This window comes from Salmo salar, chromosome 04 (genome assembly GCF_965601325.2).
Source record: "Salmo salar chromosome 04, fSalSal1, whole genome shotgun sequence".
Lineage (NCBI taxonomy): Eukaryota > Metazoa > Chordata > Actinopteri > Salmoniformes > Salmonidae > Salmo > Salmo salar.
Genome location: NC_138294.1, coordinates 87,429,038 through 87,443,933, shown reverse-complemented (window position 1 = coordinate 87,443,933; position 14,896 = coordinate 87,429,038). Strand labels below are relative to the sequence as shown.

General features: G+C 46.8%; 1 protein-coding gene across 1 annotated transcript in view; it reads right to left on the bottom strand.

The window, feature by feature from the left end:
* Positions 1-14,896, bottom strand: part of srrm3 (serine/arginine repetitive matrix 3) — a 51,356-nt gene that overhangs the window by 22,906 nt on the left and 13,554 nt on the right. The window contains exon 8 of the mRNA XM_082973822.1: positions 8,761-8,944. Within this exon, the coding sequence (XP_082829948.1) occupies positions 8,761-8,944 (184 nt within the window). The remainder of the gene's footprint in view (positions 1-8,760; positions 8,945-14,896) is intronic.

Below are 14,896 nucleotides of genomic sequence, written 5' to 3'. Positions count from 1 at the left end.
AAACTACAATGATTTGTTGTCTTTTTGGCTTGTTCAAATGCAGCCGTGTTAGTATGAAAGGGGAGAGGTGGGTAAAGGTTGGGTAAGTAAACAGAGTTAATCATGAAACAAAATGAAATCAGTTATTTAGATAGAATTACTTGAGGGAAGTAAGGAAGGAGGGATGGAGAGATGGGCATGCAGAGCTGACAAGAGAAGAAGGGATAAGAAGAGCATGCCAGGACAACAAGAGGGCAAGAAAGATGTGTCACACACACACACACACACACACACACACACACACACACACACACACACACACACACACACACACACACACACACACACACACACACACACACACACAACACACACACACACACAACACGGAAGGACAGATAGAGGGGAGGAGAGTAGGAAGGAGGGAGGCTCAGAGCAGGCCAGTCACCGCTAGGATGGACAACTAGTAAAGTACGTACATTTAAAAAGGGACCCCAGTCACATTTTGAAGAGATATTCTTCAACAAGAGAACATTGTGGTTTTATGAAAACCAGCTCAGAAAGTACACAGTGGCCTCTTTCACTTCAAAAGATGTCCTTTTGGACTCAGCAATGCAGTACAGTGAGCCTTGGGGAGGGTGGCACTGAACATATTCATATCAATACATGGGGAAAAGAAATATAGAGCTCATATTCAAAATGGCTTGGGTTCCTTTAAAATACCAATGTTACTAAATGCTGTGTGTGTTTAGTTTCAACATTGTATCACTTGTTTTTAGATTTTAGCAAGATATATATTTACCCTGGACAAGAAAACTACAGACAGAAACAGGAGGACAACCTGAGAAGCAGAGATTGAAGAGACTGCTGCTGTACACGTGCTAACCACAGTATTACTACACTATCAGCTAACTTATGTTGAATCTATGATCTCTCAGAAGGTTTGGCATCCAAAATGAAACATTTTGAGCGAGCATCCTCCCAAATACACAAGGAGTCTGAACGCTGATTAATTTTCAGCAAGGGAGAGATAATAATTCCTCTGTATGCGGAGATTAACAAGTGAGGTCTCATGAACAGAAAACCTGTTTAAGGCTGATGCTAGAGGATAAATGATCAAAACCGTGGACAGATTTGAGCCAACCAAATGCTTGATTATTTCACCTAAACACAACACGTTGGCTCAAATCTCCAAACACTGAGCCTCATATGCAACAATGGCTCGTGAGACTCCCCTTGCCAATCCCCAGTGACATGGAACACAGAGATACAGAATATATTGCAACATCAGGGACAGTCTGACAGAAGTGATACTGCCCCCTGGAGACAACATACAGGTCACATGATCCAGTAAATAGGAAGCGAATAGAGAGTGAGAAAGAGCGAAAGAGAGGAGTGTCGAACACCTGGTGTCTGGGAGCTCTATCAGACTCCTGGAGGAAGGGGGTAACTATCCCTGAGCAAAACATTGTGCTTTATAAAGACAACTGTAGTGACAAGAAGAACTAGTAGTACACATACCCTGTTAACCTACTTGGTCCAGTTCCAAAGCATATGAGTGCTTTTTACATAAACAAGACAGAAAAGGAGCATTGGGCATTTATTTCACGGTGTAATTACCATTCAAATAGCTAAAAGCAGAAAATAAAACAGTCATGAATGAAAACAAGCAGTGAGAGAGAGAGAGAGAGAGAGAGAGAGAGAGACAGACAGAGACAGAGAGACAAGAGAGACAGAGAACGAGCAGGTGAGACCTTTCTCATAAACAAAAGCAAGCTTGAAGAAAGGAAATCGGAGGAGATAGTATCATCTGTAATACATTATTCTAAGAGGAATATTTTTGGAGGCTTTTCTAATCTACACCCCATTTAGTTGCTTAGCAAGCAGTGAAAGTGAAACAGTAATGACTATAGCCTTCGATCTAAATGACATCTGTTGTTTTATTAGCAGGTCTGGCAGTTCGATTCAGTTAAGACTATAACCGGCAGATTTAAAACGGAACATTCTAATCAGTCTGTCATTCATCGTGTTGTTTTATAGACAGATCGCAATTAAGCAGGTACCGTTTTCAAACAATTTCAAAGGGACAGTTCGGGAGGAATACGAATGTCAAAATCTATTCTGAGTAAACTAGAAAACGTGTCCGACTAGCTTCAATAAAAAATAAAACAGCAATTCTAGACAAACTTTTTTGTCTATGATTGTTGCTACTGTACCAGTAAGGGGAATGACTTCTCTGTCTGTCGATCAATCTATTCTGATCAATTCCATCCATGTTCTAGCCGACTCTAATGACCGTACTGTCTGAGGTATACTGTGGCACTAGAGCTGAACCTGTAACCAAATTTAAATCAATCACGTGTAGTAAGAAGCATTGGAAATTGTATAAATTAGGCTCAGCTAAAATCCCCACACAATCCCGCAGGCCAGATCATAGAATTTCCATATGACAATAAAAGCTAGAGTTGGTTCAGTTCAGATGTATAAAAAGCATCGTTAAAGCCTTTACCTTACTACATCTTTGATACATTACTATCCATCTTTGATTGTTAGATTAGTCAGCTACAGATGGTATCATTGATGGCTGTTACTATCAGCATGATCAAAAGACAACTTTTGACTCAAATATTTCCTTAAATTCCTAAACGAGCGTACTCTGCACTACATCAACGAAATTAAACAGGGCCTTCTTGAAAACTATGAATAAGTACTTTTTTACATAAACCTTCTCCTCTTTCCTATTTGTTTCATTTGAGGGAGCTGTAGCAAAATAACCCTTTTAAAACATTTCAGTGTTTTTTTTCCCTTGCTAAGAAGATTCAGAAGTGAGAAGCGCTGCAGGAGTTTGCTGCCTAACAGAAACCAAATAGTTTCCAGCTCATTAGAGAACCCTGGGTGCCTGAGTCTCTGCCCCAAATGGAACCCTATTTCTTATATAATGCACTACTTAGGGCTTTGGTAAGTGAAGTAGTGCCCTATATTGGGAATAGGGTACCATTTTGAACACAGCCTAATCCTAAACCTCCATATTACCATTGTACTGCACATGTGCTATGCAAATGTTTAGAGATCAATGGCTCATAGTGAGTCGGTATTTAGTTTGTCTTTCTGTTATCCTCAGAAAACTTCAGGTCCCAGATTCAAACATCCATCCCTCGCCTTCTCCCTCTGCTATCTAATCAGTTAACGTCTAAGGAATGTTGAGATGGTATGAGCATCCAAGTAAAGCCAGAGGTGAGCAGTGGCAGCAAGAATGTAGAGCAGGACAGAGTGTACAGATAGATATAGAGAGTAACAAAAATTACCCTGTAAACACGGGAATAACTAAACACAGGAATAACTAAACACGGGAATAACTAAACACAGGAATAACTAAACACGGGAATAACTAAACACAGGAAAAACAAAACACGGGAATAACTAAACACAGGAATAACTAAACACGGGAATAACTAAACACAGGAAAAACAAAACACGGGAATAATTTAACACGGGAATAACAAAACACGGGAATAACTAAACACGGGAATAACTAAACACGGGAATAACTAAACACGGGAATAATTTAACACGGGAATAACTAAACACGGGAATAATTTAACACGGGAATAACTAAAGCCAGGAATAACTACACGTGGCACAACGGGCACCACCACCGTGACCACGCCCGCAACGGCAAGACAGGCAGACTCAACCACAGCCACACAGCCGAGGGAGACATGGAGCAAGATGTACGTAGTCTCCTCAATCTCACCCTCCCCTCCCCCTCCCTAATCCCTGCCCTACCTTCTGAACTACACTCAAATGGTATAGTCCACACTGTCTCCCTCTCCTATTAACATGGTATCTATCCTCCACACTGTCTCCCTCTCCTATCGACATGGTATCCATCCTCCACACTGTCTCCCTCTCCTAGTAACATGGTATCCTCCACACTGTCTCCCTCTCCTATCGACATGGTATCCATCCTCCACACTGTCTCCCTCTCCTATCGACATGGTATCCATCCTCCACACTGTCTCCCTCTCCTATCGACATGGTATCCATCCTCCACACTGTCTCCCTCTCCTATCGACATGGTATCTATCCTCCACACTGTCTCCCTGTCCTAGTAATCTGTTTGGAATAGGGGGCAGAATTTTCACATCCGGATGAAAAGTGTGCCCAAAGTAAACTGCCTGCTACTCAGGCCCAGAAGCTAGGATATGCATATAGATAGATTTGGATAGAAAACACCCTAAAGTTTCTAAAACTGTTAAAATTATGTCTGTGAGTATAACAGAACTTATTTGTCAGGCGAAACCCCGAGGACAAACCATCCAGGAACATTTTTTTTGAGGTGACAGTATTTTCAATGGGTTTCTATGTGGATCTAGATTTCTAAGGCACTTGATTGCAGTTCCTATCGCTTCCACTGAATGTCAACAGTCTTTAGAAATTGGTTGATGTTTTTCCTTTGAGAAATGAAGAAGTAGCCCTGTTCAGAACGAGGGTCGAGTCTAGTGTACTGTTTGTTAGGGGCGCGCGACCTGAAAGCTCACTCCACTTTGTCTATTCTCCACACTGTCTCCCTCTCCTAGTAACATGGTATCCTCCACACTGTCTCCCTCTCCTAGTCGACATGGTATCTATCCTCCACACTGTCTCCCTCTCCTATCGACATGGTATCTATCCTCAACACTGTCTCCCTCTCCTATCGACATGGTATCTATCCTCCACACTGTCTCCCTCTCCTATTAACATGGTATCTATCCTCCACACTGTCTCGCTCTCCTATCGACATGGTATCTATCCTCCACACTGTCTCCCTCTCCTAGTAACATGGTATCTATCCTCAACACTGTCTCCCTCTCCTATTAACATGGTATCTATCCTCCACATTGTCTCCCTCTCCTAGTAACATGGTATCTATCCTCCACACTGTCTCCCTCTCCTATCGACATGGTATCTATCCTCCACACTGTCTCCCTCTCCTATTAACATGGTATCTATCCTCCACACTGTCTCCCTCTCCTATTAACATGGTATCTATCCTCCACACTGTCTCCCTCTCCTATTAACATGGTATCTATCCTCCACACTGTCTCCCACTCCTATTAACATGGTATCTATCCTCCACACTGTCTCCCTCTCCTATTAACATGGTATCTATCCTCCACACTGTCTCCCTCTCCCATTAACATGGTATCTATCCTCCACACTGTCTCCCTCTCCTAGTAACATGGTATCTATCCTCCACACTGTCTCCCTCTCCTAGTAACATGGTATCTATCCTCCACACTGTCTCCCTCTCCCTTAGACATGGTATCTATCCTCCACACTGTCTCCCTCTCCTAGTAACATGGTATCTATCCTCCACACTGTCTCCCTCTCCCTTAGACATGGTATCTATTCTCCACACTGTCTCCCTCTCCTATCGACATGGTATCTATCCTCCACACTGTCTCCCTCTCCTATCGACATGGTATCTATCCTCCACACTGTCTCCCTCTCCTAGTAACATGGTATCTATCCTCCACACTGTCTCCCTCTCCTATCGACATGGTATCTATCCTCCACACTGTCTCCCTCTCCTAGTAACATGGTATCTATCCTCCACACTGTCTCCCTCTCCTATCGACATGGTATCTATCCTCCACACTGTCTCCCTCTCCTATCGACATGGTATCTATCCTCCACACTGTCTCCCTCTCCTAGTAACATGGTATCTATCCTCCACACTGTCTCCCTCTCCTATCGACATGGTATCTATCCTCCACACTGTCTCCCTCTCCCTTAGACATGGTATCTATTCTCCACACTGTCTCCCTCTCCTATCGACATGGTATCTATCCTCCACACTGTCTCCCTCTCCTATCGACATGGTATCTATCCTCCACACTGTCTCCCTCTCCTAGTAACATGGTATCTATCCTCCACACTGTCTCCCTCTCCTATCGACATGGTATCTATCCTCCACACTGTCTCCCTCTCCTAGTAACATGGTATCTATCCTCCACACTGTCTCCCTCTCCTATCGACATGGTATCTATCCTCCACACTGTCTCCCTCTCCTATCGACATGGTATCTATCCTCCACACTGTCCCCCTCTCCTAGTAACATGGTATCTATCCTCCACACTGTCTCCCTCTCCTATCGACATGGTATCTATCCTCCACACTGTCTCCCTCTCCTAGTAACATGGTATCTATCCTCCACACTGTCTCCCTCTCCTATCGACATGGTATCTATCCTCCACACTGTCTCCCTCTCCTATTAACATGGTATCTATCCTCCACACTGTCTCCCTCTCCTATCGACATGGTATCTATCCTCCACACTGTCTCCCTCTCCTAGTAACATGGTATCTATCCTCCACACTGTCTCCCTCTCCTATCGACATGGTATCTATCCTCCACACTGTCTCCCTCTCCTAGTAACATGGTATCTATCCTCCACACTGTCTCCCTCTCCTAGTAACATGGTATCTATCCTCCACACTGTCTCCCTCTCCTAGTAACATGGTATCTATCCTCCACACTGTCTCCCTCTCCTAGTAACATGGTATCCTCCACACTGTCTCCCTCTCCTAGTAACATGGTATCTATCCTCCACACTGTCTCCCTCTCCTATCGACATGGTATCTATCCTCCACACTGTCTCCCTCTCCTATCGACATGGTATCTATCCTCCACACTGTCTCCCTCTCCTATCGACATGGTATCTATCCTCCACACTGTCTCCCTCTCCTAGTAACATGGTATCTATCCTCCACACTGTCTCCCTCTCCTAGTAACATGGTATCTATCCTCCACACTGTCTCCCTCTCCTAGTAACATGGTATCTATCCTCCACACTGTCTCCCTCTCCTAGTAACATGGTATCCTCCACACTGTCTCCCTCTCCTAGTAACATGGTATCTATCCTCCACACTGTCTCCCTCTCCTATCGACATGGTATCTATCCTCCACACTGTCTCCCTCTCCTATCGACATGGTATCTATCCTCCACACTGTCTCCCTCTCCTATCGACATGGTATCTATCCTCCACACTGTCTCCCTCTCCTAGTAACATGGTATCTATCCTCCACACTGTCTCCCTCTCCTATCGACATGGTATCTATCCTCCACACTGTCTCCCTCTCCTAGTAACATGGTATCTATCCTCCACACTGTCTCCCTCTCCTATCGACATGGTATCTATCCTCCACACTGTCTCCCTCTCCTATTAACATGGTATCTATCCTCCACACTGTCTCCCTCTCCTATCGACATGGTATCTATCCTCCACACTGTCTCCCTCTCCTAGTAACATGGTATCTATCCTCCACACTGTCTCCCTCTCCTATCGACATGGTATCTATCCTCCACACTGTCTCCCTCTCCTAGTAACATGGTATCTATCCTCCACACTGTCTCCCTCTCCTATCGACATGGTATCTATCCTCCACACTGTCTCCCTCTCCTAGTAACATGGTATCCTCCACACTGTCTCCCTCTCCTATTAACATGGTATCTATCCTCCACACTGTCTCCCTCTCCTATTAACATGGTATCTATCCTCCACACTGTCTCCCTCTCCTAGTAACATGGTATCCTCCACACTGTCTCCCTCTCCTATCGACATGGTATCTATCCTCCACACTGTCTCCCTCTCCTAGTAACATGGTATCTATCCTCCACACTGTCTCCCTCTCCTATTAACATGGTATCTATCCTCCACACTATCTCCCTCTCCTATCGACATGGTATCTATCCTCCACACTGTCTCCCTCTCCTATTAACATGGTATCTATCCTCCACACTGTCTCCCTCTCCTATTAACATGGTATCTATCCTCCACACTGTCTCCCTCTCCTATCGACATGGTATCCATCCTCCACACTGTCCCCCTCTCCTAGTAACATGGTATCCTCCACACTGTCTCCCTCTCCTATCGACATGGTATCTATCCTCCACACTGTCTCCCTCTCCTATTAACATGGTATCTATCCTCCACACTGTCTCCCTCTCCTATCGACATGGTATCTATCCTCCACACTGTCTCCCTCTCCTATCGATATGGTATCTATCCTCCACACTGTCTCCCTCTCCTATCGACATGGTATCTATCCTCCACACTGTCCCCCTCTCCTAGTAACATGGTATCTATCCTCCACACTGTCCCCCTCTCCTATTAACGTGGTATCCTCCACACTGTCTCCCTCTCCTAGTAACATGGTATCTATCCTCCACACTGTTTCCCTCTCCTATCGACATGGTATCTATCCTCCACATTGTCTCCCTCTCCTAGTAACATGGTATCTATCCTCCACACTGTCTCCCTCTCCTAGTAACATGGTATCTATCCTCCACACTGTCTCCCTCTCCTATCGACATGGTATCTATCCTCCACACTGTCTCCCTCTCCTAGTAACATGGTATCTATCTATCCTCCACACTGTCTCCCTCTCCTAGTAACATGGTATCTATCCTCCACACTGTCTCCCTCTCCTATCAGCATGATTTATCTTCTTACTTTGTGTCGGTTTGTGACATTATCTCTTCTCTCTTTATTTAGTACTAATATAGATTGACTCATCTTTTAGTTATTCCTGTGATTACTTATTCTTCTGTTTAGCTATTCCTGTGATTACTTATTCTTCTGTTTAGTTATTCCTGTGCCTGGTTATTCCTGTGCCTGGTTATTCCTGTGTGTAGTTATTCCTGTGTGTAGTTATTCCTACGTTTGAGTGTAGTTCAGAAGGTAGGGCAGGGATTAGGGAGGGGGAGGGGAGGGTGAGATAGAGGAGACTACGTACATCTTGCTCCATGTCTCCCTCGGCTGTGTGGCTGTGATTGAGTCTGCCCTCCTTGCCGTTGCGGGCGCGGTCACGGTGGTGGTGCCCGTTGTGCCACGTGACGGGACCGTCAGGACCGGGGGACGGAGAAGGGGACGGGCTCACACAGGCCTTGTGTCCTTCTGTCTTGTGCTTGGAGTTGGGCCTGGAAAGACAGACAGACAGGAGTACTGAACAAACCAATGCTATAATATTGTACAGTACAGTACAGGTTTAAAGGCCCAGTGCAGTCAAAAACGTGATTTCCCTGTCATATATATATATATATATATATACACACTTCAACACTGTGATGTTGAAATATTATTGTGAAATTGTCAAAATGATGAAAATGCCCTTTTAATGTAAGAGCTGTTTGAAAAAAACAGCCTGGAATTTCAGCCTGTTTTGGTGGGATGGAGTTTTGGCTTGCCTGGTGACACCAGGCGTTAAATTGGGTAATAGACCAATAAGAAAGAGAGTCCTAAACCTCTCTGCCAATAACAGCTCATTTCAGTTTTCCCTCCCCAATCAGACCACTCCAAGACAGTCGTAGCAAAATTCTTGTTTGAGAAATTGCTCTTTGATAAGAAGCTATTTGTTTCTTTTTTTTACATTTTAATAGAAACCAATCACAGGAAGATACTTAATGGTTACCCAGAAATGATTTGATATTAAGATAAAAATGGCTGCATTGGACCTTTAATAAATAGTACAGTACAAACTGTAAAGACTACTGAACAAACCTGCTGAAATGACTTCGACTCAAGAGCACAGTACCAGTCAAAAGTTTGGACACACCTACTCATTCAAGGATTTTTCTTTATTTTTACTATTTTCTACATTGTAGAATAATAGTGAAGACATCAAACAAAAAAGTGTTAAACAAATCAAAATAAATGTCATATTTGAGATTCTTCAAAGTAGCCACCCTTTTGGCATTCTCTCAACCAGCTTCCCCTGGAATGCTTTTCCAACAGTCTTGAAGGAGTTCCCACAACTGCTGAGCACTTGTTGGCTGCTTTTCCTTCCCTCTGCGGTCCAACTCATCCCAAACCATCTCAATCGGGTTAAGGTCGGGTAATTGTGGAGGCCAGGTCATCGGATGCAGCACTCCATCACTCTTCTTCTTGGTCAAATAGCCCTTACAAAACTGATAGTCCCACTAAGCGCAAACCAGATGGGATGCCGTATCACTGCAGAATGCTGTGGTAGCCATGCTGGTTAAGTGTGCCTTGAATTTTAAATAAATCACTGACAGTGTCACCCACAAAGCACCCCCACACCATCACACCTCCTCCTCCATGCTTCACAGTGGGAACCACACATGCGGAGATCATCCATTCACCTACTCTGTCTCACAAAGACACAGTGGTTGGAACCAAAAATCTCAAATTTGGACTCATCAGACCAAAGGACAGATTTCTACCGGTCTAATATCCATTGCTCATGTTTCTTGGCCCAAGCAAGTCTCTTCGTATTATTGGTGTCCTTTAGTAGTGGTTTCTTTGCAGCAATTCGACCACAAAGGCCTGATTCACACAGTCTCCTCTGAATAGTTGATGTTGAGATGTGTCTGTTACTTGAACTCTGTGAAGCATTTATTTGGGCTGCAATTTCTGAGGCTGGTAACTCTAATGAACTTATCCTCTGCAGCAGAGGTAACTCTGGGTCTTCCTTTCCTGTGGCGGTCCTCATGAGAGCCAATTTCAACATAGCGCTTGATGGTTTTTGCGACTGCACTTTAAGAAATCTTCCGAATTGACTGTCCTTCATATCTTAAAGTAATGATGGTCTGTCATTTCTCTTTGCTTATTTGAGCTGCTCTTGCCATAATATGGACTTGGTCTTTTACCAAATAGGGCTATCTTCTGTATACCACCCCTACCTTGTCACATCACAACTGATTGGCTTAAACACATTAAGAAGGAAAGAAATTCAACCAAAAAAATGAAGACGGCACACCTGTTAATTGAAATTAAACCTCATGAAGCTGGTTGAGAGAATGCCAAGAGTGTGCAAAGCTATCATCAAGGCAATGGGTGGCTACTTTGAATAATCTCAAATAATCCCACTTTTTGGGGGATTCTACATGATTCCATATGTGTTATTTCACAGTTTTGTGAATAGTAAAATAGTAAAAATAATAGTAAATAGTAAAAATAAAGAAAAACCTTTGAATGAGTAGGTGTGTCCAAACGTTTGACTGGTACTGTATTTTGTATTAGCTATTGTCACGACTTCCGCCGAAGTTGGTGCCTCTCCTTGTTCGGGCGGCGTTCGGCGGTCGACGTCACCGGCTTTCTAGCTACCACCGATCTACGTTTCTTTTTCCATTTGTTTTGTCTTGATTTTAACCCTCTGGTTCCCATATGGTTTTGTGCCTGTTTGTTCTTTGTTTAGTGTTCTAGACTTCTGTGTGCTGGTGTGTTTTTCCCTGCGTGGAAATTATTGTTGTTTCTTTTCGAGTAAAGTACGTCTTTTACTCAGTTCTGTGTCCTGCGCCTGACTCCGTCCTACCGCTGCACACTGACACCTGACAGAAACACGCACCTCATATGGAGTCAGCAGGTGCACCCAGTCCTCCGTTACCAGTGAAGGAGCACGTCCAGCAGCACATGACGATGCTCCAAAATCTTGGCACAGCCATGGATTACGTGCTGCACACCATGGAGCGATGGGAGAGAGGGGGTTTTCCCCCTATCAACTTCACTGAATGGGGAGGAATAGATGCAGCGTTGGTCCGCTATGAGGATTTCACCCGCCGCTTCCGGGCGGTCTTCGATCATCCACCTGAGAGGAGAGCGGCGGGGGAATGCTTGTTCCATCTCAGACAGGGGATGAGGAGCGTACAGGACTTCGCACTGGACTTCAGGCCCCTGGCTGCCAGCGCGGGATGGAATGAGAGGGCCCTGATCGACCATTACCGGTGTAGTCTACGTGAGGACGTTCGTCGGGAGCTGGCATGCAGGGTCACCACCCTTACCCTCGACCAGCTGGTGGATTTATCCATCCGGCTGGATAACCTGTTGGCCACCCGTGGACGTCCGGATCGCGGTCCGTCCATTCCATCCCCCAGCACCTCCGATCCTACACCTACGGAACTCGGAGGTGCTGCTCTAAGGGTGACCGGAGGGGCCCATTTCCTGCACCACCTGTGGCCGCAGAGGGCACACTGCTGGTCGGTGCTGGGGAGGTCCCTCAGGGAGTCGAGGCAGCAGGCAGGGCACTGGTGGATCATCCCAGGTGACTAGGCACCCGACTCACCCAGAGCTCCCTGTTGTGCACATGTGTGTATGTATAGAATTTCCCAGCATAAGGCGCTAGTAGATTCAGGCGCAGCTGGGAACTTTATTGACCGTTCATTTGCACTTAGATTAGGGATCCCTATTGTTCCTGTTGATGTGCCCTTCCCTGTACATGCCTTAGATAGTCGTTCTTTAGGGTCAGGCCTGATTAGGGAGGTCACAGCTCCACTATGTATGATAACGCAGGAGGGTTATGAGGAGAGAATTAGTCTCTTCCTGATCGATTCTCCTGTGTTTCCTGTGGTGTTGGGGCTTCCCTGGTTGGCCTATCATGACCCCATTATTTCGTGGCATCAGAGGGCTCTTACGGGATGGTCACGTCAGTGCTCAGGGAGGTGTGTAGGTGTTTCCATAGGTGCAACTACGGTGGAGAGTCCAAACCAGGTCTCCACCATGCACATCTCCCCTGAATATGCCGATTTGGCTCTCGCCTTCTATAAAAAGAAGGCGACTCAACTACCACCCCATCGACGGGGGGATTGTGCGATAAATCTCCTGGTAGACGCAGCACTTCCCAGGAGTCACGTGTATCCTCTGTCACAGGAGGAGACGGTGGCTATGGAAACATATGTCTCCGAATCTCTGGGACAGGGATACATTCGGCCTTCCACTTCACCTGCCTCCTCGAGTTTCTTTTTTGTGAAGAAGAAGGATGGAGGTTTACGCCCGTGCATTGACTATAGAGGTACAAATCAGATCACGGTGAAGTACAGTTACCCGCTGCCGCTCATAGCCAGTGTGACAGAGTCATTGCACGGGGCGCGCTTCTTCACCAAATTGGATCTCAGGAGTGCTTACAACCTGGTGCGTATCTGGGAGGGAGATGAGTGGAAGACGGTATTTAGTACCACCTCGGCATTTAGTACCTCGTCATGCCGTACGGGTTGATGAATGCTCCATCAGTCTTCCAATCATTTGTAGACAAGATTTTCAGGGACCTGCATAGGCAGGGTGTAGTGGTGTATATAGCTGACATTCTAATATACTCCGCTACACGCGCTGAGCATGTGTCCCTGGTGCACAAGGTGCTTGGTTGTCTGTTGGAGCATGACCTGTATGTTAAGGCTGAGAAATGTCTGTTCTTCCAACAGTCCGCCTCCTTCCTAGGGTACCGCCTGTCCATGTCAGGGGTGGAGATGGAGAGTGACCGCATTTCAGCCGTGCGTAATTGGCCGACTCCAACCACAGTAAAGGAGGTGCAGCGGTTTTTAGGGTTTGCCAACTACTACTGGAGGTTTATCCGGGGCTTTGGTCAGGTAGCGGCTCCCATTACCTCCTTGCTGAAGGGGGGACCGGTGCGACTGCAGTGGTCAGCTGGGGCGGACAGGGCTTTTGGTCACCTGAAGGCTCTGTTTACCTCGGCTCCCGTCCTGGCTCATCCTGATCCCTCCTTGGCATTCATAGTAGAGGTGGACGCATCCGAGGCTGGGATAGGAGCTGTGCTGTCTCAGTGCTCGGGTACGCCACCAAAGCTCCGCCGCTGTGCTTTCTTTTCGAAGAAGCTCAGTCCGGCGGAGTGAAACTATGATGTGGGGGACCGGGAGCTGTTGGCTGTTGTCAAGGCTCTGAAGGCGTGGAGGCTTTGGCTTGAGGGCTTGAGGCTAAACACCCTTTCCTCATTTTGACTGACCACCGCAATCTGGAGTACATCCGGGCGGCGAGGAGACTGAACCCTCGCTAGGCAAGGTGGGCCATGTTTTTCACACGTTTTGTTTTCACCCTATCCTACAGACCAGGTTCCCAGAAGCTAAGGCAGACGCACTGTCCCGGATGTATGACACAGAGGAGCAGTCCACGGATCCCACTCCCATACTTCCGGCTTCTTGCCTGGTGGCACCGGTGGTATGGGAGGTTGACGCGGACATCGAGCGGGCGTTACGCACGGAGCCCACTCCCACCCAGTGTCCAGTTGGGCATCTGTACATTCCGTCTGATGTCCGTGATCAATGGATCTGTTGGACCCACCCTCTGGTCATCCTGGCATCGGTCGGACAGTGCGCTGTCTTAGTGGGAAGTACTGGTGGCCCACTTTAGCTAAGGACGTGAGGGTTTATGTTTCCTCCTGCTCGGTGTGCGCCCAGTGCAAGGAACCTAGACACCTGCCCAGAGGGAAATTACAACCCCTACTCATTCCACAACGGCCGTGGTCACACCTATCGGTGGATTTCGTGATGGATCTTCCTCCGTCACAAGGAAACACCACAATCCTGGTCGTTGTGGATCAGTTTTCTAAGTCCTGCCGTCTCCTTCCTTTGCCCGGTCTCCCTACAGCCCTACAGACTGCGGAGGCCCTGTTTACACACGTCTTCCAGCACCACGGGGTGCCTGAGAATATATTGCCTGATCGGGGTCCCCAGTTCACATCGAGGGTCTGGAAGGCGTTCATGGAATGTCTGGGGGTCTCGGTCAGCCTGACCTCAGGGTTTCACCCCGAGAGTAATGGGCAGGTGGAGAGAGTTAACCAGGATGTGGGTAGGTTTCTGCGGTTCATTGCCAGGACCGGCCGGGGGAGTGGGCGGCTTTCATCCCCTGGGCAGAGATGGCCCAAAACTCCCTCCACCACTCCTCCACTAACCTGTCTCCGTTTCAGTGTGTACTAGGTTATCAGCCGGTCCTGGCACCGTGGCATCAGAGCCAGATCGAGGCACCTGCGGTGGATGAATGGTTTCGGCGCTCAGAGAAGACCTGAGACGCTGCCCATGTGCGCCTACAACGGGCCATCAGGCGACAGAAGGCGAGCGCCGACCGCCACCGCAGTGAGGCTCCAGTGTATGCACCGGGGGACCGGGTCTGGCTCTCGACCCGAAACC